Source organism: Asterias amurensis, chromosome 2, assembly GCF_032118995.1.
Source record: "Asterias amurensis chromosome 2, ASM3211899v1".
NCBI lineage: Eukaryota > Metazoa > Echinodermata > Asteroidea > Forcipulatida > Asteriidae > Asterias > Asterias amurensis.
The window spans coordinates 20,398,159-20,423,580 of NC_092649.1; the positions used below are offsets into that span (position 1 = coordinate 20,398,159).

Below are 25,422 nucleotides of genomic sequence, written 5' to 3' on the forward strand. Positions count from 1 at the left end.
TCAGATATTTGTATTGAGTGTATGAAACATAAGCCCTATATCTAAAGTTTTTTCTTTAAAGACAGTGGAAACTATTGTCAAAGACCAGTCCTCTCACTTGGTGTATCTCGACACATGCCTAAAATAACAAACCTGTGAAAATTTGAGCTCAGTATTGGTCATCAAAGTTGCGAGATAATAATGAAAGAAAAAAACACCCTTGTCACACGATGTTGTGTGCTTTCAGATGTTTGATTTCGAGACCTCAAATTCTAAATCTGAGGTGTCGAAATCAAACATGGAAAACATGATGGAAAATTATTACTTGTTTCTCGAAAATTACGTCACTTCAGAGGGAGCCGTTTCTCACAATGTCTTATACAATCAACCTCTCCCCGTTACTTGTCACCAAGTAAGGTTTTATGCAATTGTTTAATGTCGATATACAAACCACATCACTGTAGTTCTTCTTTCATTTTCGGCAATCTCTAAATTAGGACTCCAACTGTTTTTCTTTCTTTCCTTTGTGGTTCAACTACTCTTGCTGTCCCTTTTAATGTTTTTTATTATAATGTGCATTATTTTTTTAACTACCCGACAAAATTAAGTGCAATATTATCACCTGTGGATTCACCTTGTCTTTCCAATTAATTTAGGCATAGCGCCCTCTTGTGTTCACAAGAGATATATTATTCTGAAAACAAGATTTTGTATTCCCTCTTTGGCCAACAATTGCCCGAAAACACAACACGAAAAATATGTCACAAATTGTAAATGTACATTTTTAGTCAATTCATCAACTCAAATAAATACCACATCGAAAGGAACTTCACACTCCGACTCTTGTTTCAGTATGTATCAAAAAACTATAAAGCTATTGGCAGGCCACTATTTTCTGTCATTCAAATTATGTACCAAACCCCAAAATTAAAACCAAATAGATTACTTTGTTTTTTTAATAGTGTCTATTTTCTGATCGTTGCCCAAATATGGCTTAGAAAAACAATGTTTTATGCAAAGCCAGCGGTCCGTATGATTTGCCTGTTGACATTCGGAACGACCAATCAAATTACTGTAAGCTCCATTCCGATTTGCATAAAGATAACAACGCTGCGTTACGGGAAGGTCCCGGATGTCAGGAAGTGCCCTACGATACATGCAGTCAGTCACTGCACAATGATACGGCATGTACGGCATGTACGGTATGTACAGAGCTAGCGAGAGGTGTAGGCGACGCGACGACGACTTTAAAAAAAGAAGCATCATCACATTACACACACACACGGTCGACGGAGGTACATGTACGTGTACGGCACATAGCGACTGAGTTTTGCAGAGCATGCAGAGGATGTCCCTATTACATTAATTTCTTGTCTACCCACCTAAACTGAAGGAACTGTGACAGTCCAAGTTTTTGCTGCTGCTTGACAAGGTGAGCAGTTTCAGGTTGATTTGAGCGTGATTTTTCTTGTGCTATTGTCACAAAAGTGGGACTTATTTGATTGATTCGACAATCCCACCGTCTGGAGTAACAAATTTACCTCACCACAACCACAGAAACGAACCATGGCTCGGTTGTGGTGTATTCTCGTTATTTTAGTGCCGTTTTTGGGGTCAACTATGGTAGTGGATGCACAAACATTTACCGTTCAACCAGTAGATACAACCGTAAAGGAAGGTGATGCTTCAACACAATTAATCTGCGAAGTGGAAGGACTAACCAATGACCAAGTGTTGTCATTTCAAAGAGGTGCAACAAACCCAGTTATCATAAGTGATGCTGGAAATGTACGGAGTGACGTTTTATCAGGACTTGGGCTCGTTGCAAGTGATTATGTCGTTTTACTGGGACTTGGGACAACCCGAGAATTTAAGCTATTCATAAGATCGCCAGTAAGACAAGACTCCAGTGAGTTTAAATGCGTCGTTTGCAGCAAGGTGGGTTCTGTTTGTGACGAGACAAGTGCTTTTGTTATTGAATCCCAGGCTGCTTCCCTGACTGTTGCCTATCCGCCCGGTACGTCGTATCCGCTGTGTTCAATTCAGTCGGATTCCAGCAGCACACGTGTGAACCTTAACGAAGACATTGCATTGTCTTGTTCATCGGAGATTGGAAATCCTGCGGTTGACTTAGAATGGATGAAAGATGGACTAGCAGTGTCTTCGGTCATAAACGATGCTGGCGATATTCGCGAAATTAAAAGTCAATTCACTGTGCAAGCTGACGACGAGGGCGCTCTGTTTAATTGTCAGATGACATACTCTGGTCCTGATGGATTTGTTAAAGACTGTAGTCTGGCTGCCCTGAATGTGTTGTCTGATCCCATAATCGTCATCGAGTCTCCAGAACCAGTAATGGTTGGTGAGACTGCCGTATTTACTTGCACTATCAGTAGTCGTACTGCCGCTATAGCATCAAGTCAGTGGATTGTGCCGGAGAAGTTTAATGATCGTCACAGCACAGCGGGGGATTCAGTGAAAATTTTGACAATCACCGATGTAGAGGTTGATGACCATCTCGCAACATTAACTTGCACTGCAACTGATGACGATGATCAAACTGCAATGGCTTCTGAAGAGCTGCTTATTGTGGGGATGACAGTACCTCCAGTAATTCCTACAGGTAACCCTGTTACAACACCACAGACTACGGAAGCCCCAGGAGTTTCAGGAGGATTCATTGTTGGTTTAATCGCTGCAGCAGTTGTTATCGTTTTCTTGCTTGCTTTGGTTGCCTGGTGCTACCAAAAGAGATGTCATGGAGGTGCCGCTAAGAACAAACAAGCTGGAGTAACGTCAAGCGTTCAAATCCCAATGAACAACACCAACCAGTTTTCAGCATTGCCAGAGAAGACGCCCAATTACAGCGCTGAAGGGAAAGATTACCCAGACGACAGATCAGTGAACAATCCTGACGTTATTCCAAGGGAGAAACGAGGTGATGTCCCCGAGGGCGTGGATCCACGTAAATGGTGGAGGGACACAATGGCACCGACCGATTCAGATCGATACGAGGACCAACCTGGTTACCCGACCCCAACTATTAAACGCATGAAGATGCCGTTTGAGGATCGCAGCAGCAGCCCGTACGAGATCGCGCAGATACCGAACGGTGGCTACAACGTGGACCACGGTTACGATCCCGTAGAGGATAGAAATCAGCGTTACTACGATGACCGCGACGTCAGCGATTCCGGTTACCGTGAGCCTCGTTACGATGACTACGATCACGGTGGTTACGAAGAACCGCAAGGAAAAGAACCTCATTATGAGAGTGCAGATTTCCAAAATCGTGCCGAAGACGACGCTTACGATTACGACAACGATGCATATGAGCGTAGTTATAACGGATTAGACCAAGGTAAACCTGATGATCAATATAACGATAACTATGACGATCAATACACTGATCAGTACAATGATCAGTACAATGATCAGTACGGAGAGCCGCGTTATGATGACCGTTATGGTGATCGGTACGAAAGCTACGGCCAACCGGATGGTCAAGAGGGATATGACATGCCACCAGAGGAAAGAGATCACCATGCAGAGCCTTACCCACACTACGAGCCAGACGAACGCATCCCTGATGGGCATTCATCCAACGCTGATCTCCGCAGTGCACCGTATGATGACCAGTATCAACGTGGATATAACGACCAGCCAATGGATCCCTATGGGTATGATCTAGATGATAGTAGGAAGTACGATTATGACGAGGATCTTAGTAACAATCAAGAAACTCCAAGCTATGTGTAATGTAGCTGTTAATAAACCCTTCCCATGAATTATGCTGATTACATTCTCGCGCGTAGAGACCCGATTGGGCCTGACAAGCACGCACACCCATAATCGCTTCTAGGTCCTGCAGCCATTGGTCGCATTCAAAACAGCGGGATGTTCCCTCATTTTCCCAACCAAAATGGTAGTGCGCACACGCTTTGTGGGATTTACAAAATATTTCATGGTAAGGGTCTAATAAAACGAATCGTGGTTTACAACATTGGTACAGTAGGTTAAACAATTCAATCATTCATTACAAACAAAATTATTTCCTGTTTTTCTCATGGAAAAAGCCATTTTCATTTTGAAGTTTCCATTGGACAATTTTAAAGTAGGGGACATTTTGAAGGGGGCCAAGACTATGGCCTCTTTGTTATTCCAGGCCTGACAAATAAAATTATTTTATTTTTATATTTTCATTTTACTTGATACCAATGGTGCAAACTACTTTTCGAAAGAAAATTATTTAGGAAAAAAGTATGAGCAGCAGTTGTATTCAGACAGAGTAATGGCAAAATATTGTTAAAAAGATATTATACGGGATTGGTAAAGCTGTGAAAATAGTCTCAGACAGTGTTCATGTTTTGTGTGTTCAACCATGAAATAACAAACCTTAGACAAGTCTAAGTGATAAGTCTACTGTTGGAATACCGAAACCAGCCGTCGCATTTTTTAGGTTTTCAGATGCATTTCTCTCAAATGTGACTTCATTTCAGAGTGAAATAGGCCTACTTCACAGAAAATGGTTTTAGTACGAAGACAATCTTTAAGCTTTCAGACTAAATAATGTTTTTTATTACCAATCCAGTCTAATACCTTTTTTACCATCATTGAGGTTTTACAATTTTACAGCCATAATTATCTGTTATTAGAATTTTGTCATACATCACGTAAGGTAATACAATGTACCGAACATGTACAAATACTAACTTCTTCCATTGATTGAGGATTGTTTACATTGTAGTTTTGATATTTTTTAATACAATTTTTCTGTTATGATGACTCATCACACTCTACAAGTATCATATTTGTTTAATGGGTTGCCCTAGCCTTGGGAAAAATTAATAAAGCACTATGACTAGTGATGATTGAAATGAGGGTGGTACCCTGCTGGATAATAATGAGTCATTTCATTCAACAAGTGCAGGTACATAACCCTCCTCTGCATACCATTGTGTTTAAGCCAGCCCACTACAAAAACCTCTTCAATATTTGTGGCGACGTACTGGAGATATTGAAATTGAACCATTTCTTACTTTTCAGAATTAGTGCTTAATTATAGTGTGTGTAAATTAGTCATGCTGTCTGAATATAGTTGACAGTGTAACGGTGTGTTATTCCGTCGCGTGACACTAACACTTGGTGTCATGTCCCCTCCCCATGCAATGTTTTCATTCGGTTTAAAATGTTTCTCTATTCCAGGTCCAATCACTCAACATGATACTGTAAAGTACATGTAATAGAAGGATTGGTAATGTATTTTGTGGCAAAATATTACTTTCAGCTACATCTACTTGCAAATGATGCCTGTCATCAGTATACACATGAAAAGGTTCATTACTGAGTTATAAAAACTTGCTGATCTTAAGATGTTTTACCGGTTACAGGGGCTGTGTCTTCTTGTACAAAGCAGGCCTACATGTACATGAACTTTAGTTTGCACTCCCTCTGTACAATGAATAATAAGCGTGCAAACAGCAACTCCATTCCGAGATACATTTTTACACATCCATATTTTAGGTCTGATTTGATCATGACAGCACACCTCTCTTCAAGTGACATTTATGTTTTCTATTTTTACTCTGATAGTTCTCCTTGACCTGGATTAATGACTTTCCTGGTATAAATCATCCAGGACTTATGGGCATATTTTGTGTCATGCATGCATTTTGTATGTGACTCATAATCATCTACCTAAAATGTCGTCGTAATATCCTAGAATGGGGGGGGGGGGCTACATGTAGGTAATAGGGCTGGTCATGTGTCAAGCGTGGTTTTTGCAAGATTTTTTATAAAATGTATTCTAAAACAATGTTATGATTCAACTAAAACGTAAACCCGGCACTTGAAGGTTTTATACACTGATTGGTTAGTGTTTTTTATGTTCAAACCGTGAAGTAGGGGGCCTACATGTAACAAGCCTTGGAAAACTTGGGTATAAAAAGGAGAAAGTTTAAAAAAAGCAAAAATCAGCTGATTGCGCTTTTCCCCTTTTTTTTCCAGATAGTTTTCTTGAATATGATTTTTTTCAGAGGAACAATATTACACAGAAATTGTTGTGTGAACTTAATTATCAGTAAAATGTCAGACCAAGGTGAAAACAAACATCTTTGTATTTTTACCAATCCTGTATAATACCTTGATGAAAACCAATAATATAAACCACCACGCCCTAATTAACGAAATGAAATTCCTCGGTTGGTCATAATCTAACTATTTTATTAGTCATCTAATAACATATCTTAAGGAAGGAATATCATAAATTAATTATCATGAGCTGCATGGTCAATATTAAGGGCACATCTCTTATTAATTAATTAAGAAATAGGTGTGGTCCTTAAACATACATACGTGTACATGCCACACCCATACCAGTCATTGTCCACAAAGATTTTCGTTTTAGTTTTCATTTTCTATGTTAAACAATGTAATATGAAATTGAAAAAAAACAAAAACATTCTCAGTGCAGCTGCTCAATGTGGATTGCCTAAAGTGCGGATTTTAATTAAAAATCCTTGGGACTGGTTGTGATCTAGATGGTGACAAGTTCATTACAAGTCAATTGGTTGGATGATGATGCATCATCAAGAAATCAATTAACAAATCCATTATTATGAACAAGTCTGTTTGTAAAATGGCCCAAGGCAAGTTTGACATGCTTTGATAATATGGTTTAATGTGCAGGTTGTTTACTATTTTATTTGTTGGTTTTTTTTCTCTTCTTTTTTTATTAAAATGATCTGACCAACTGAATGACATTCTATTTGTAATAATATTTCATCAGACCAAATTGATCATGGTTGAATGGTATAATTTTAATAAAATGATCTGACCAACTGAATGACATTCGATTTGTAATAATATTTCATCAGACCAAATTGATCATGGTTGAATGGTATAATTTTAAGTCATTCCACCTTTATTGACATTTTAACAAGTTTGATTGGTTTATGAAACATAAAAGTGACATGATAAGCTTCTAGCATTGTTCGGTTTACCAGAAAAATAGTGTAACCTTTCTACTTTGATGGCAAAATATAAAACATCCTTTGTCAAAGTAGAATGAACTTTCCCCAGGAGAGTAAAATATAAACATAATAAATACTATCTTGTTTTATATTGATTTACAACCCCTCATGTGTATAGTGTACTACAGTATCAAATACAATGTAGTGCTAGTAGATGGGATACCATCTGTTTTGACATAACATACCAGCTAATCAGTCTATTGATAGCAAGCATTCCAAATATTATTGAAAACATTCAGCCTTGTTATGATTTATTATGGAGGTGAAACACAGTATCTGGCCTGTCATTTTTCTAAGCAGGCTTTCATTGTCCTGTCAGTACCCACTGTCACGATTGTGACAGATTGGTCAGTTGTTGTTGTCTACTTGAAATGAAAGACTTTTTGTAATCTTTGCTTTGTAAAGCTCCCTTCTTTCACTGCATGTCAATCATTCCATATTCAGTATAAATCAAAAAGTTGTTTAATTTTTTGTATAAAAAGCAGTGTACATGTATCTAGAATTAGAGCCTAAACTATCTGTGGCCTTCATTCTTGACCAGCTTCCATTTTGCATTGTTTCAAAGAAATTTTGGCTAAATACTGATTTCATAGTGGCAATACAATTTTTGTACAAATTGGTTTGACTGCAGGACTTGCAATCACAAGACTGTGGGTTCGAATGCGGCCAAGCTATCCGTTGATTTCACAGTGACTAGTACTGTATTGTCCTCTAATTATTGAACCATAATTGTGTAATTCATAAAACTGTTGCCAGCTTGGCGTTTGTATCCTCCTTTTGGGAACGTTGCATAGTTCTGTTGTTCTATAGATGGATTGCAATACGCGTCATTTACCACAATCTTTGATGTATTTCTCGTCCACCTTTCACATGTAAAAATACATAAAAAGATGGCGGTCAATGACGCGTATTGCAACCCATCTTTTGGGAAGATCATCCTGACAGACGAACAAACATCTCCTTTTGGCCTACATTGTCGTCTAGTTACTGAAAATTCATAATCCTAGAAGTTAAACAAATGTTTGTTTGAGCATAGAGCAAGGAGATGAGAGATATTGGCTGTTGCCAGGTTGGCGTTTATATCCCCTTGTGGGAGCTTTGACGAGTTCTGTTGTTGGGCAGATAATTCAAAGAAACAAACATTACTGTGAGACAAATTGAATCAGTTGAGTGTACAATCTACATTGTTGTCGCATTGCTGCATACATGTAGTACCGCAATCATTGCTATGTACATTGCACATTCAACACACAAATTAGCTGTTGAAATTAAAGGAACACGTTGCCTTGGATCGGACGAGTTGGTCAAAACAAAAGCGTTTGTAACCGTTTTTTATAAAATGCATATGGTTGGAAAGATGTTTTAAAAGTAGAATACAATGATCCACACAAGTTTGCCTCGAAATTGCGTGGTTTTCCTTCTAGTGTGCGAACTAACATGGTCGGCCATTTATGGGAGTCAAAATTTTGACCCCCATAAATGGCCGACGTGTTAGTCGACGAGGTAAAAGGAAAACCACGCAATTTCGAGGCATGTTTGTGTGGATCATTGTATTCTACTTTTACAACATCTTTCTACCCATATGCATTTTATAAAAAAACGGTTACAAACGCTTTTCAAAGACCAACTCGACCGATCCAAGGCAACGTGTTCCTTTTAAGCCTGCAAGAAAGGGTCAGAAAGTGTTAAACTTATGTTGTCACTTAAAAATTAAGTGAGTGCATTCTTCAACTAACCCCTACTGTGTGTGTAGTAGGGGTTAGTTGAAGAACAAACATTGTGAGTGAGCCCAATTACTATTCACTTCTTTATTCATGCTGTACATTTTAAATTTAGGTTAATGTGTGAAATGCTTGTGTGGTTTGGACTCCAGAACTTTGGACCAAATACTTGTAGTTTTGTCAGTTGTGTGCGCAGCCAAACCCCTATGGGATAAGAGTGTATAATGTACACTGTATCATGTACTTGGTTTTGGACTTTGGTTTATGATTGAGTGGATATTGTAAGTAGGTTGCCATTTTGTACATTGTAATTGACATTTTATGATAAGGTGTGGTCTTGTTAATAATAATTATTACCTTCATATTTGCGAACTAATCCCACCAAAGGTGTGTTGTGTTGGGAATTTGTGAAAAGGAAAATGGGTGTACATCACTTACACTATTTAAAGATGCGCTCGAAGGAAGAAAACAAGACAGTAAAGGATGAGGAAGTATCTCATTTAAAACTGTATCAACAACAATTTTGAGTTTGTTGTTGACACAAGGCGGGTGTTTTCCTTTTAATTCACTGACGACAGGTGGAAATTACACAGAGTTATAGTTGCTTTAAATTTTAATTTTATTTCATGTTCCATGAACATATCTTAATGAATGGTGCATTTAAAATAGAGCAAAGTCTGCTTTAATCAGCTGTGTAAATTTTGTAAATCATGCTGTAATGTTGTATAAAATATATCGTTCAAACGGTAAATGGGCCCATTTAAATTTAATGTAAAAAAAACTGCATAACTGTGAAGTTTATTGTTTAACTTGTGTGTACTGTACACTGCAATGGGAGACTTTTGAGAGGCTGGGGACAGCAGACATTTTGGTCCTTATTTGTGAGTCTGAGCGCACGCGCACATGCTCAGTGTTGCGCGCGTAGGTCTGAGCAAGTGCACTTAGTGGGGAGAACTGTGAAAAAGGACCATCTAAAAGTCTCTCATTGATGAACAGTAGGAATTAGGTAGCTGCTATTTTTGTGAATTTCATTTTTAGATGTATGAATCAAACTCAATCAAAGGGAACAAAAGTGAAAGATACAACTGCATACCATCCTGTGCATCATCAAAACCACATTATTTCATTTGTCTAAACGAAGGTTACATACACATGCCTGCTCAAAAGTACACAATGAATTGCTTCAGAAATATTCCTGTGTTGTGTGGTTGGCTGTTAAATCAACATGGTTCAGGGATGGTTCAGGTTACGCTTGTTGCACAATATGCCTTGTGCACATTATGGACTTCATCAGTATACTATCATGCAGTGTTCTCCCTTAAAGGGACAGGTTGCCTTGGATCAGGCAAGTTACTCTATGATCTATGTTAAGCGGTTGAAACCTTTTGTTATTAAAAGCAGATTGTTAGAAAGTTGGTTTAAAAGTATGCACCGATCCACACAAAGATGCCTTCACACTAAATTGCGTGGTTTTCGTTTTACTTTACGAACTAACATGGTACGCCATTTTTGTGGATCAAAAGTTTTTCAGTTCACAATGTAAAAGGAAAAACACAACATTTTGAGGTATATTTGTTTGGATTATTATGTTCTACTTTTAAAACATCTTTCTAACCATTTCATCGCGAGCAGGTTCAATCGCTTTTCATAAACCAACTCGCCGGATCCAAGGCAACGTGTCTCTTTAAACAGTGGTCCACTGGTATTGTAAAACACCTGAGGTACAGTCAGAGTTCACTCCAAGTGGTCTGGCTGGCTGGCTAGCTCAGTGTTGAAAAACATCCTTATTTTAATTGAAATATGGACACTGAAAAAGCTGGCTGACTAGTGAAGTTGCAAGCTACATTGTAACTGGTCCTGCTGCTGGCCAGTAACTGAAAAGGTTCAGGGCAAATGCTGCTAAATGTATTGTACTGCATTGTAGGTTTCTAGCTGTTCTAAATAATTTAGTAAGATATGCTGTAAATATCCAAAGAGAGACTTTTGCCTATAACACTTGTAAATAATACTTTTCTAATACTAAACTGTGCAAGATATTTCTTGAAATGTTTCTAGCAGGAATTATCTGTATGGTTAAAGTCTTGTTTATTTAGAAAAAGGGCATTGTTTATTTTGTCACTTGTTGTATTTATTTTGAACTAATTAACTCCCTAGGGTCGTGGCCTAGTGGGTGAACTGAAATGTATGGTTGTATGCGACTTTTTTTTAGCAGACCTTATCACCTTCGTACAGTTGAACAGTTCTCAATCATGTTTCCCTCTTAAGTGTTGATGTAAAAGCCCAGGCCATTGTTATTGTGACCTGACTGGTGTTAAATTTGTGGACCCTGGAGCCAGACTTGAAAGTCTCACACAACCAAATTATACCAGCAAATAATTTACGTTGTGTTAACAGAGCTGCAAACTCTCCCTGATTCTTCAAGAAGTTCTCCAAATTAAAAAACAAACCATTCCAATCTTTCTTTGTTCCAAGGAATACATTTGAAAATCACCATGGAAGCTTTTTTCCCAATTATGTTGAGTGTTATTAAAAATATCTCCCTGACTGTTGTACCATGGAGGAATTCTACCTCCATGGTTGTACCAAATCTCCCTGGTTGCAAGGTGGGTGCTCTGCATTGAATTTGAAAATACATGTAAGATGTAAATTATGACAAAATCAGGAATTTTTTAAGACCCAAAGCTACATACATGTATTGTTATTGTACTCTTGATTTTGAGACGTTGTCTCCACAGTAGCCATGGTATCTAAAGGCCAATTTCACAAAGAGCTATGATTGGCCTTAACTGCAAATCAAACGTAGTTGCTTAGTAAAGTGTGATGTGACAATACAATTCACTATGGCGATACTGACCACTCTAAAGGATGAATCTTAGTGCTTTGTGAAATCGAGCTCTGGACAATCAAAGACTTATTTAATTAACAAATTGCAGGGTTTGCCTTGGCCAGCAGGACCAGTTACCTTTTTCATCCATTAGCTTTTCACCAGTTCAACACTAAACCACTAGCCATCCAGTGTTTTAACTGGCATTTGGCTAGCAGACTAGTGTTAAAAGGGAGAAAGTTGACATGGAAGTCCAGTATATTACTTTCAATTGAATACATGTGCATATCATTTTTGTTGTCAGATTTTCTTTTTTATCATACGGAAATTATGTAAAATAGTTTGAAATTTTCGTCAGTCATTATTTTTGTATCATAATAACTCTTCATTTTTAGTTTACTTATGGCATTTACTGTACTGATCTTTTATTTTGTCAACTAAATACATGTAAACATAGAAATTAGACTGGTATTAATAATAACCAAGTGATTTTAAAAGCGTTTGAAACTAAAAAGGGTAAACTTTTGTATAAACTAGTCCTGGATAGATCGTGTAAATATTTAGAAGTTTGAGTGTCATGTTTGGATTCCTGATGAGAATTAAACCTGTTTACAATAAGTTGATTGTTTCTGTTTCTAATAATGTGTGTAAGGGAAGGTGGCATTTCCTCTTTGATTTTGAAGCTTCACTATGTGTTTTTCAGCCCTGAAATTAAGTAGAAGCCATGGCCTCTTTAACCCCAGGAACCAATTTCATCAGAGCTTCTAAAGCTAAGTATTGCAAAATATGCTTACCAGAGTAAGGCTTCCAGCTAAACAACCGTCTTACACAGTGTACAAGTTGTGACTGGTATCCAACAAGCTAAGCAAGACTACTTTCTGGTAGGCAACATTGTATTGTGCCCACGACCTGACTCCTTGTTGTGCTTTATTAAGCAGCTCTATGAAATTGGGCCCCATATTATAGTCTTGGGTCTTGTTGGTACCCCTTCAACAGTTTCACATAGTCTTTATTTCACTTAATTTTATTCGCCAGCAAACACTTAAAAACAACAAACAAGTTTCATATCAAATAAGATGAATGCGAAACTGTAAAAAGTCCTTGCAAAGTATTGAGAAGATGGCTTTAGATTTTAATTGAGATTTTTCTTAATTGTCTTGCAGCTTGCACTCCCAATGAAGAAATTCCAGGCATGTGAGAGTGTTTTTAGAAGGTTTTTGAAATGTCATTACTGTCCATAAAGCCATTCGTGCATACAGTGGAGTTACTAACCATGAAGGAAGGCCTCCCTGCATGCTTATTTCATGAGAGGTTTAAACGCATGTCTTGGCCTTGTTCTCACTTACAAAGCAAGGACTAACAGATGTTCTTATTATCTTGTGGATTCCTTCTCCCTGCAGAGTAAAGGACATCACTTATACACAAGGTGGCCTTGTCTGGGTTTTACAATACAAGTACTTCCAGGTTTAGGGAGGTTGTGTTATCATGGTCTAGGCTGTATTAAAACCACAGAGCAATGACCATACTAAAATGATTTGTCATGCAGAACATTTCTCAGTTGACTTACTGATTCTCTGCTTCATGTTCTTTTCAAAGCACATTGGGTCATTTCTATACACTGTATTCAAACAGTATTTTCAGAGCATAGAGCAAGGACTGTTCCTTGTTATATGTTCATAGTATGGTCAAATAGTTAGTCCACCCCCCCCCCCCCCCTCCAACCATTTGACTGCACTATCAATTTAAAACATTGTGTCTATTTATTTGTCTTTGCAGAACATTTCTCAGATTTGCTTTGTGCTCTTTCAAAGCATAGTGGGTCCTTTCTCTATTTTCAAAGTTAATACCATCGGATACTTTGTAAACCCCCCCCCCCACCCTGTGTGTAGCTTCCCTGTATTTCCCCACCAACAATTAAAAAGCATTGAGCAGTTGCTTCTAAAGTTGCATGATTTGTAACGAAAATTATAAAGTTTTTCTTGTTCAGAATTTCAGGTGAATTATTTGGTTTTGTTATATGATAGTTTATAGAAGTTTGCACTGAATTTGCATCTGAATAACAAACAAACGAAGTGGGAACTTCATCATAAGACGGTATCATATTATTATTAGAGCATTTCAGTTTCACCATATCTATGTGGCTTGTGTTTCAGAAACTATAAGTAACAAACGTCAAGCAAATATTTGTCCACTGCTAATATAACTGGTTTATAAATGCACAACCTTATACTTCCCTGTGCATTGTACCAGGTAGCAACAAAGGCAGTCTGTCAAAAGAAAATACCTTGAAGCATAGAAATGGGCTGTGGTTTTTCATAATAGGTTTCCAAAATCGAAACCTTAAACCTGTGTTGTTCCATTTTTGGGAAAGGTAATTCCGCAATGGTTCTGTATGTACATGAACATGAAGAGCCAAGTTTACTGTTCCTTGCTGTGGTTTAATAACCAGAGAAAGGAACAAACCTTGTTTTGTTGCATTATGCTATGCGGTTCGTTATTCATGTCTATTGAATTCCAATAAAAGTACAGGTCTTTGGTGGCCACCAAACATTTTGCCCGTGGCACCTTGTTGGAGTTGTTTTTAATACTGCCAAGTTTCACGCCTTATCTAACGGCCTAAAGCCTCTTGAGTATTTTTATTTGTTAAAAAAGAAAACGAAAATCAATTCACTTTAGGCCAACTAAAAATAAAAACTTGTTAAGCGTACCCGCCCGCTTCTTTTTTAGAGGCCACCTCCTTTATTTCAATGCCATTAAAAAAAACTAAGGTTTTTATTACGTAAAAAGGGTATAATATTTTATTTTAACGATCTTAGATAAAAAAGTTTGTGTAAATAGCCAAGCCGTTTGTATAAAATGAATGTGACGGGCGGCCAATTTGAAAAAAGAAAAAGAGAAAAATGCCCTCCTCCTCCCTTGTTCTTAAAGGGACGACGCTAAACTTTTTTGTATTGGCCTTACTCCATTCCCAACAGAAGAATGATTCAATTCAGTTCGAATCACAGGGGGTATGTGTTGTCGAGCTTTCGTTTCACACAAAAACCGTGGGGAAAAGGTGAAAGCTTTGCCCGTGGTTTGTGACTCATGTGGCGAGGGTTGCACGGCAGCGGCACACCATGTGTTAGCACTGATTGACGCTAAACACTGATGTTGTTGTCCGTAGAGGAAGAAAATGTACCATTAAATTTCCCTTGTGACGACCTTGGTGTGTAAGAGTATCTTCTGTAACGAAACAACGAACAAATCCTGCTTTAGGTAATACTTTTGACCATGGATCAACCATGGATCAACGTTGTCGTATGCGCACGTGCCAGCCATACTTGAGTTCACCACCTGCAACCACTGTGGTGAATAATTACAACAGACCTTTGTTCTGGCGATGACCCAACAAAAGTGACTCATCCATTGACTTTGCCGATAACTATCAAGATGTTACGCACATGGCATGAATTTGACGAATGTTGTTTCAACAAATCATTGACTATTCAGACATCCCCCTCTTATATATTTCTGTAGATTGCCGGAAATTATTCATTTGATACGAAACACATAATATGAAAACAATTTTTTTTTAAATTTAGATGTCAAGTGATGCTTAGTTTGATTGGTGTGAAATGTAACCAGTGTTGCGTTTCACGTTTCAACAATGCTAACCATGAAAAAAGGACCTACTCCGAGACCTGATCTCGGTCAAAATGTCGATTGTTCTCTTACAAAAATGGAAATTTACCATGAATGAATTCTCTCAAAGCAACTGAAATGTGACAGGTACACAGGGGGCTTTGGATTAGGGACTGGCTCGTTTAGCGGTGATGGTTCTCTAAAGATTATGAATATTTTTTTCCTTCAAACTCAACCCATTCTGGTGACGGGCTTAAGTCATGCTTAAACATTCGATCATAATTTAGACCATGGAGAAATATGGCTGTTTTGTAAGTGTATATAGGTGGCATTTTTTGACATGAGTATTGACCTCGGACAAATTGCAACAGAAAGTGTCTCAACTGTTTTATGGTCTTGTAGGTGTCAACTCGAAAAACTCTTAAGAATCCAGGTGGCGGAAGGTTCCATGGCGGCCATTTTGAAATATTTTCGCATGAAACATGTCCACTATACCAGGATTTCTTAAATAAATTGGATGATATGGACTTTGGTATAAAACAGTTGACTTGACTTTCTGTTGCAATTTGCCCGAGGTTGAGCCATTTTTCACGAAATACCATGTATCTATAATGCCTATGCTTGTGAAAACTAATTGCAAATTGTTCCAAAACATGGCGGCCGTGGATCTGGAAGCCACACGTACACCAGAGCGAGAATTAATTTTGTGGGCATCTACCCTATGGCTGCATGGTTTGACTCATACAAGTTGTGTTTATTGACCACAAAACTACAGTCAACATCTTTGCACTACTTCCCTATAGCTGCATGGTTTGACTCATACAAGTTGTGTTTATTGACCACAAAACTACAATCAACATCTTTGCACTACTTATAACTGCTGTTAATCTTTGTTCGGACACAAAAGACTTTTCTAAGCATTAATCCCCAGCAAGGTTGTTGAACAGTAAACACAGTCACTGATGTCAATAAAAACACTAGCCTGGGAAGTGACCAAATCAATACTAGCAACTGGTGTGCATTATTTACTGGTAGTTCGGAATATTGGGTTTGTCTGTGTTTTGTTCTGACCACACACAGCTCGAGGGATCCATGGCAGGCACCTTTAAAATGATATAGATTTAAAGGTGACTATCTGTCTGAGTTCCATATGATCATGGAGGTATTATAGACCTCCATGATCGACCATGGATCTACACACAGATATTGCCAAAAATCTGGAACTGTTATTATGTTCAAGCACTGGGAAGAATAATCTGCAATGCAATACACAGTCTGAGAACGGTTACTGTCAGTAACGCTCTTAGATTCAAATTTTTGGGGAGAAACAGACATCTTTCTCCGCAGGAGTTGAATGAAAAAGTTTCTCAAAAATGCAATAAGCTTGTATGCAAAGCTTCTGTAGGCATTTATGGGAGTCAAACATTTGATTCCCATAAAATAATGGCCGACCGTGTTTGTCGACGAGGTAAAAGGTAACCACGCAATTTCGAGTGATTCTTGTGTGGACCATTACATTCTATCATTTTAAAACATCTTTCTAATCATTATGCATTTTATAACAAACGGTTAACAAACTCTTTTCAAAGACCAACTCGACCGATCCGAGGCAACGTGTTCCTTTAACAAGCAGAGGCCGTCCAGGCATGGAGCTCCATGGAAAAGTCAAATTCTCTCAAAAAAGATCCCTCCCAGACCTTGCTCATTTAAAAGAGTACGTGTACACTTGAAATCGAACCCAATACTTTTTATTGTGAGTAGGGGGCCTTCATATTAGCACAATCACCAGGGGTAAAAGCTTTCCGGAACAATGACCCATCCAGGGGCGGTGTGACACAGACTGAGCCCGTGCTTTGAAGAATTCTATCGGCGTGCCAGACTGAAGCAACACTGGACATGACCTCAATATAACTTCCAACCAACTCCTGTCACTATTATTATTAGAGAGCTATATCACTCATTCACACAACGGCGGAAGTTGTTGTGGTTGTATTGGGCTTATCATGGGTGGAAATTTCCTTCTTCCTCCTTGGTACTGATTGCTAGTGTGCGAAATCTCTCTTGGTTAAGTATAATGTCCCGGTCTCACGGAACTGTGCGAGTAAATAGACACAACAACCGAAGTTCGATTTTAAGGCTTTGGTAATGACATATTAATATAGCAGTGCGTATACTATCATCCCCTACAATAAGAACCTATGTATTTTCATTCTCACACCCTTGATGCTTGCCACCTGTATCCACCTTGTCCAGAGGTAGAGGCCCGGTGTTGTGCAGCCTAGCCCCCCGTGAAGTGAAGGTGTAGCATGGAGGAAGAGCGCGTAAACATCCCCATCATCTCCACCAATTATTATTGACTTCATACGTCCCCTCCGCCTTTCAAGTGGAATGAAGAACATGAGAACAAAAAGTAGTTTATTTTTTCTTTATCAGGCTGTAATTTCATCTCCGAAAGGCAAAGTCCATTTTTATTTCAAAAAATTCTCTTTGGCGAAAATTAAGTATTGGGAACTTCAGGAGGACACCAAGGCCATTCCGTGTCTATTATGCCGAACAAGTACACAAGTTCGTCCGTTCCTTACACAGTTGTGATGTCAATTTAATGGATAGTCTATAATTATGTTTCTTGAGAAGTAAAAAAAAAAACCAAAAAACAGAGGGCTGCAGCTAGCTGGAGAGAGGCGACTGACAGCACAGCTTATTAGAATATTAATCGAAGTTAGTCCTCAAACAGCGCCCTCAAGTGGTTGGAAAAAGTAAAGCAATAAAATGGCGCCGCTCTTGAGATAGAAAGTGTTGCTTGCGTTGTGACACGTTTGTTTGGGAGTATCTAACTCTTTAGGCAAGTATTGTCGTTTGGAGCATGTATATTTCCGGTTTGTTGTCTCTCTATAAACATTTTGATTCTATCGAACTGACCTCGAGATAGTTTATCTGGCCAAACATTACACTGACAACACCACCAGTTACTGCATTTCCGTGCGTGCGTGGACTTGGTTCAATTCGTTCATTCACATTACAGTTACAGTCAGTTACACAAGTCACACTGTGCAACATCATCAGCGGACCGGACGTGTCCAACCTGCCAACCTGTACCCATGTACCCCGTACCCTGGACTACGTTCACATGGCTAGCCCTGCTGGTTGCTGCTGGCACTGACAGTGCACTGACACTGACAGTACACTTACACTCTCTGACCACTGACAGGTACTGCTGCTGTCGTAGGACGTCAGTCGGATGGTGAAAGTAAAGTAAGCAGCACAGTCAACCTGGGCTGGGGTTAGATCTGAATGACGACTGCAGAAATGGCAACTAACAAAAATACTGAGAAAATGTTCTGAACTATGTGTTTGATAAGTTATAATTCAATACAAACAACGCAACGGGGGCCGGACCAACACTTGGTGTGGTAGGTTCACATTCAGGATGAGTTCATTTGGTGGATTGATGGTGGAATACCCACAAATAGCAATTGACAGATTCCAGGGTCCTGCAGTTCTCAAAGCTAGAGCTTATTTCCTCTCTCATGCACATGCTGGTAAGTATAGTAAATATTTCCTTAATTATTTTGATTATTGAGTTTTTCAACACAATCTTGTTGCGATAATCGATTTGTAACCCTCCATTTTCTGGACTACCGCATGGCGACAATCCAGTGGTGGTTGATTTATTAAAGGTACTGATTAGCGGAATAGCATATTATAACACCTCTTTCAAATCAAAGTGTTGGTAGTTGTCTTGATACTTGATATTTGATACTTAATGGAGTAAACCCTTCACAGCTGGTAAGAGCTATCCTGGGATAATGTGCTGTGCAAGACGCCGTGACCAATGGTGCAATAAAAGTGTAGGACAAGACAAATTGAACATTATATACACTGTACATTGGAGGGAGAAACTAGAGGAATCTGTCGTACACTTGCCGGCCCATGTCTGGCATGTACATGTATATAAATATTATCAGGGCCCCTTGCCTCGGTTTTGTTCGTCCTGAGTTTTAAAACAGAAGTTTCTTTGTCACTGTGCCAGGTTATTAAAGGGAATGTTTTACTACACATGTAATTGACCATATGTGTAAGAGACAAGCAGAGGAAAATCTGGCAATATGGCGACCGTAGTTTAAAAAAAAGCTTGTTGTCCTTCTACAAGACCCAGTAACTGGGGTGCTGTACTCCTTTTTTCAAAATTTGTAATTATCGGTCATACTACAAGCACGACCGATAATGACAAATTGCGAGTATAGCGCCCCAGTTACTGGGTCTAGTGTCCTTCTTATTATTTTAATTTTATTACTGATGACCTTTCTATAGTTTGTTTGGTCTTTCGAGATTTATCCATAAACATAAAGCGGTGAACCTCAAAGTGAGACTACTTCAGTTGTTCAAAAGAACGCCAGTCATCTCGCCCCCTGGCAAAGTCGCCCCCTGCAAAGTCGCCCCCTACAAAGTCGCCCCCTAGCAAGCTCGCCCCCTCCGTGTACAAACCCCCCCCCTCACAATGTCGCGACATTGTGAGGGGGTGAGTCAAGTACACGGAGGGGGCTAGCTTGCTAGGGGGGCGACTTTGAAGGGGGCGACTTTGAAGGGGGCGACTTAGCAGGGGGCGACTTTGCCGGGGGGCGAGATGACTGGTTTCTGTTCAGAATTAGGCCCACTCACTACCTTTACTGAGCATACAATAAAAGCCACACACTTCCAGTGAATTCAATGTTTTCAGCCCTGTTTTCGCAGCGAATGTTTTGCAGGAGTTGAGCCCATTTCAACTCTTCAGAATCCTTTGTTGTGAATTTGTGGCGTAAAAATTTGTATCACATTCGCGTTCGCAGGAATTATGAACCGGGCTTCAAGACTGTTTTATGTTTGTTAGTACAGTAAAACAGTCTTCTCTTAGATTCAAGGTCTACACATTATTATTCAACTTCTTAGATGTTCCTCAGTTGCTATGTTTAGTATTGATTAGGGGTTTAACAAAGGAAAACTTACTAGAGTGGGACTCGAACCAACGACCTCCATGGTTAGTACTGTTTACACTCAGCAAATCTCCTTATAAAAATATAAGACATGCAAACTAATCCTCACCATTTGCACATAGACAACATGTTCTGTGAAGAAGAACACATAGGCTGGCCTACTGAAATGTAGTGGTAAAAAAAGACATTACTGCTCTAGCAATGCAAAGGTTGTGGGTTCGAATCCCACTCAAGTGATTAGCCTGGGTTTGGTTTTTTTTTTTTTTTTTTTTTTTTTACAGCACTCGGGACAGTTCTGAGTGGACAGTGATACACATTGATGTAAGGGTAAAAACAAAATTAAATTCTTTCTAGTCTTTTTCTCTGATGCAAAGTTAACGACTCTGAATAACAAATCATTTTCATAGATACAATCGATTATCTTATTACAGATCATATGGTTGGTCTCGGTTCTCAGCAGTTTTCACAAAGACTTAATTCAAGGTAAGAAAGTATTTGTAATTGCTCAAAGTGTGTAATTTTATAGGGACCTCTTAAAGGGTGAAATGTACTTTTTGTAGGACAAAAAACACAATGTCCACAGATTTACACACTAAACTTACACAGTTTGAAGATAATGATAGTCAAAAAAAGGTTCCCTGAAACTATTCTGTGCTGAGGTGCTGTAGTTTTTGGGTAATGAGTAAAACAATGTCATAAAAAAAATTTGGTCTCATGAGACCAAAATTATTTTAAGCATTTACAAACGTATTTTCATTACATTGTTTTACTCATTTCTCAAAAACTACAGCACCTCAGTAAGTAATATTTGAAGGGAAGCTTTCCAATATCATTATCTTCAAACCCTGTAAATTTAATGTAAATATATGGACATATTGAAAAAGTGCCCAAATTCTTTATAACTTGAAATTGGACATATAAGTTTTACAATTGTGTATGTTTCTCAAAACTATAGGTGATTTGGAGGGAGCCATTTCTCACATTGTTTTATTTACAGCTCTCCATTGCTAGTTAGTAAGTTTTTGTGCTTACAATTATTTTGAGTAACAGGCCTGTATGCTTCATTTTTGAAAGGGCAAGGGCATCCAGGCATTTCTCATTGGTAAAGGGCACTCTACAAGAGAATTGTCAATTGTCAATTTCTATTGGAGTATTTCAAGTGCACCATTGGTCCAATGCAATGACCAGGGGGAATGGTAGCCTTGATTCAAGGCTGTTGGTGTAGTGTGCCCTGACCCGGTGCGCGGCACGATTCAGCAACAAAAACTGCACGCAGTGTTGTATACACGACCAAGGTATACATTGTTTGTGCAGTACATTGTACAGCGAGAACAGTAAAGCGCAGTCATGAGTACAGCCGTGTCTTCAACATGTGTACCGTACAGATGGTACATGTGTACATATGTACATGTATTATGTGTACATACTCTGTACACGTTTTATGCATTGTGTTATGTATGGTGGATGCGCTAGCGGAATTCAGTGATGGGGACTGGGATTTTGCAGGTAGCGACTGTCTGGAGCGTCTTGATCAAGGCTAGGGGTATGGAGGCAATGGCCTTCAATGCCTCTGTGGAATGTCGGGGCCTGGAGTAACTACCAATAGTGTCACTGCCTTAAAAGGGACGTTCAGTAATTACAACAAATATTAACTTAAAAACTGACATGGTAACGACTATTGGAGAGCTGCTGACAGTATAAAACATTGTGGGGAACGACTCCCTCTGAAGTAACGTAGTTTGTGAGAAAGAGGTTATTTCTCACTTAAATAATAAAAGACTTCTAGCTAGAAGTCTTTTATTCCTATCTGAAAGCACACAAATTCGTCCAACAAGGGTGTTGTTTTTCTCGCAACTCCGATGAATAATTGTGCCCAAATTTTCACAGGCTTGTTATTTCATGCTTATGTTGGGATACACCAAATGAGAAGACTGGTCTTTGACAATTACTGAACGTGTACCTTCCCTTTAAGGACTGCCAATAAAGATTGCACTTTGTGGTTAAAAAAACACATAGGAAGGTGATACCTTGGTTCTTATACAGAGTATCAACATTAAAGCGTTACTATTTGATACCTTATAATTACGTTGGCATGATACGACTCTGGGGTCAGCTGTGACCAACAGTGTGTGTACTTTGTCTACACATCCCCATTATGGCCCATAGCATCTCTGACTGATGATCAACACACAAGGTCATTTCTCATCTTTCTGTCACACAACACAAATAAACACTGCCCATTGATGTATACAAAGATCACATAATATAAGACTAGCTGTGTTCAAAGTATTTTGCATTTCTTGGTCAGGCCTGATACTTCACGGAGGAAATTTGCCTCCATGCCCCCCCCCCCCTGCAGGGGTCGGAATTGTCACTAGACCGCTGGCCCGGGACTACCAGATTTAGAGCCGGGCTACTCATTTTTCCAGTTTGATAGCCAGCTGGCTATTGGAAAAATAATGAAAAAATCAATATCACAAACAGCAATGAACTGTGCTGATGGTGTATAGTAAAGTTTGTGCCGAGACATAATGTGTTTTCCGGCCTACCAAAATCTCATCAGGGCTACTAAAAATTATTGGTTACTACTAGCCTTGCTGACTACCATAAAATAACTTAATTTCGACTCCTGCCCATGGTCATTACTTTCGTGCCCTTGAAATGCTTTAAGAGAAATTTACACTTTCCTCAATAGGAACGTGCCCTTTACCAAGGAGAAAATGCCTTTGTGCTCTTGCCCTTTCAAAAAAAAAGCATACAGACCTAAGCATCTGTGAAGTATTTTCATTTCTTGGCTGCTCAAAATAATCCTGTTTTTTCTTTCTTGTTTTCACAATTTTTTTTTTACTAACTGACTAAGCAACATAATAGCTTAAAGCCATTGGACCCTTTCGGTACAGAAAAAAAAAAAAAAGTTCACAGATTTACAAATAATTTACAGGGTTTACAGAAGGTAATGGTGAAAGACTTCTCTTGAAATATTAGTCCATGAAATGCTTTACTTTTTGAGAAACTGGTAAAACAAAATAAATTCTCGTTAGCGAGAATTACGGATTTGTTATAAACACATGTCATGACACGGCGAAACGCGCGAATACAGGAGTGGGTTTTGTCGTTATTTTCTCCCGACTCCGATGTCCGATTGAGCCTAAATTTCCACAGGATTGTTATTTTATATATAAGTTGTGATACACGAAGTGTGGGACTTGGACAATACTTTTTACCAAAAGGGTCCAATGGCTTTAAGGACACTGAACACCTTTGGTAATTTTCACTTAGTGCATCTCAACATCAAAAAAACGAACCTGTGAAAATTTGAACTCAAATTGGTCAACGAAGTTGCGAGATAATAATGGAAGAAAGTTGTGTTCTTTCAGATGCTTGATTTCAGGACCTCAAAATCTAATTCTGAGGTCTCGAAATAAAATTCAAATATTTTAGTGGAAAATAACTTCTTTCTCGAAAACGACTTTACTTCAGAGGGAGCCGTTTCTCACAATGTTTTTCACTATCAATCAGCTCTCCATTGCTTGTTACCAAGTAAGTTTCTATGCTAACAATTATTTTGAGAAATTGCCAATAGTGTCTAATACCTTTAAATGTAATCCATAGAATCAGCTAGAGGGGTGTCTGTGTGTCTCTTTTGGACACCCTGTTTGTAAACGTCTGACACCCTGTTGTTTGGACACCCTGTTTAAAGGCAGTGGACACTATTGGTAATTACTCAAAATAAATTAGTATAAAACCTTACTTGGTAACGAGTAATGGGGAGAGGTTCATAGTATAAAACATTGTGAGAAACGGCTCCCTCTGAAGTGATGTAGTTTTCGAGAAAGAAGTAATTTTCCACGAATTTGATTGCGAGACCTCAGATTTAGAATTTGAGGTCTCGAAATCAAGCAACTGAAAGCACAAAACTTCATGTGAAAAGGGTGTTTTTTTGTAGTCATTATTATCTTGCAACTTCGACGACCGATTGAGCTCAAATTATGTTCACCGGTGTATTAGTTTATGCATGTTGAGATACAACAACTGTGAAGGCTAATCTTTGACAATTACCAATAGTGTCCACTGCCCAGTGTCTTTAAATGTACAACGTATTGTAAGTGACCATTTTTGCCTACCAGTTTTTTTAGATTCCAGCAAATTTGGCCACCTTTTTTTACCAAATCCTGGCTAAAAACTTGGTCAGCAAACCCAAAACAAAACATTGCACTTGCAGTAAAACATTCTGCTTGTGATTTATTTTAAGTGAAAAGGAAAACCACAGACTAGACAGTAAACAAAATAAAACGGAATGGCATTTTGAAAATGCACTTGAGAATTGAAATTGAGGTCATGTACATGAATGCAGCATTTGAGGGTCACTGCTATGCAGTCATGGTAATTTGCTTTTACCCAAAATAGCGCCCCTCAGACTACAAATAGAACTAACCTTTCTTTTTAAACTCATGTAATTATCCTGACCTCTCATAACAGTTCTGTAAGAGTTGAGCATGCCAGTGTGTGTGGTTTGGTACTTTTTCTTAGCTGTGATACCACAAACATTTCAAGGCACTGGGGTCAATTTCACAAAGAGTTAGGACTAGTCCTAACTTCGGACTAGTCCTAGGAGATATACAAAACGTGTGGCTAGTCCTAAGTTAGGACGAGTAACTCGTCCTAACTCAGGACGAGTAACTCGTCCTAACTCGAGATAAGACTAGTCTCAACTCTTTGTGAAATCCACCCCAGGACACTATTACTCAAAATAGTTGTTGTTATAGCATAAAACTAACTTGGTAAAGGAGCAATTGAGAGCTGTTGATAGTATAAAACATTGCGAGTAACATTATGTAGTTTTTGAGAAAGAGGTTATTTTTCACTCAAATAATAAAAGACTTCAGGCCGGAAGCTTTTTGTTATGCATCTGAAAGCACACAAATTGTGCAACAATGACATCAGTGACATCAATATTATAACTCAGTATTACTTCTAGGCCTATAAGTATTTGTCTATTTTGATTTGAAAGGGAAACCAGTTTAAGTTTGTTTTTAAAAATAGAAGTTGAAAGTGAGATATGTTCAAAGCGAGTGTTTTAACAAACCATGAAACATAAACTGCTTTTGCCTTCAAGCAATATGTTTCTTTTTTTCAGTTTCATTTTCCAAATAAAGCTTGATGGTTGCAGGAATAACACAGGTGTCACTCCATAGAAAAACTACATCCTCACTTTCACAAGCCAGTTCATTTTCATATATAAATATTATTTGGAACTAGTTATTTCCCAATACGTG

General features: G+C 38.6%; 2 protein-coding genes across 2 annotated transcripts in view; both read left to right on the forward strand.

Annotated features, from left to right (window-relative positions):
* Window positions 1-1,177: 1,177 nt before the first annotated feature.
* On the forward strand, window positions 1,178-8,359 carry LOC139952981 (uncharacterized). The gene has a single exon (XM_071952341.1). It carries the CDS (start codon window positions 1,546-1,548, stop codon window positions 3,736-3,738), a length of 2,193 nt encoding a protein of 730 aa, XP_071808442.1. The 5' UTR covers window positions 1,178-1,545; the 3' UTR covers window positions 3,739-8,359.
* A 9,596-nt stretch (window positions 8,360-17,955) lies between these two features.
* The window catches only part of LOC139953020 (uncharacterized), a 52,748-nt gene continuing 45,281 nt past the window's right edge, over window positions 17,956-25,422 (forward strand). The window contains exons 1-2 of the mRNA XM_071952420.1: window positions 17,956-18,715; window positions 20,578-20,629. Coding sequence (XP_071808521.1) covers window positions 18,604-18,715; window positions 20,578-20,629 — 164 coding nt within the window. The 5' untranslated portion in view covers window positions 17,956-18,603. The remainder of the gene's footprint in view (window positions 18,716-20,577; window positions 20,630-25,422) is intronic.

What these genes read in the sequence shown, in the direction of transcription:
- LOC139952981 (XM_071952341.1), top strand. Translation starts at nt 1,546, where the DNA reads ATGGCTCGGTTGTGGTGTATTCTCGTTATTTTAGTGCCGTTTTTGGGG.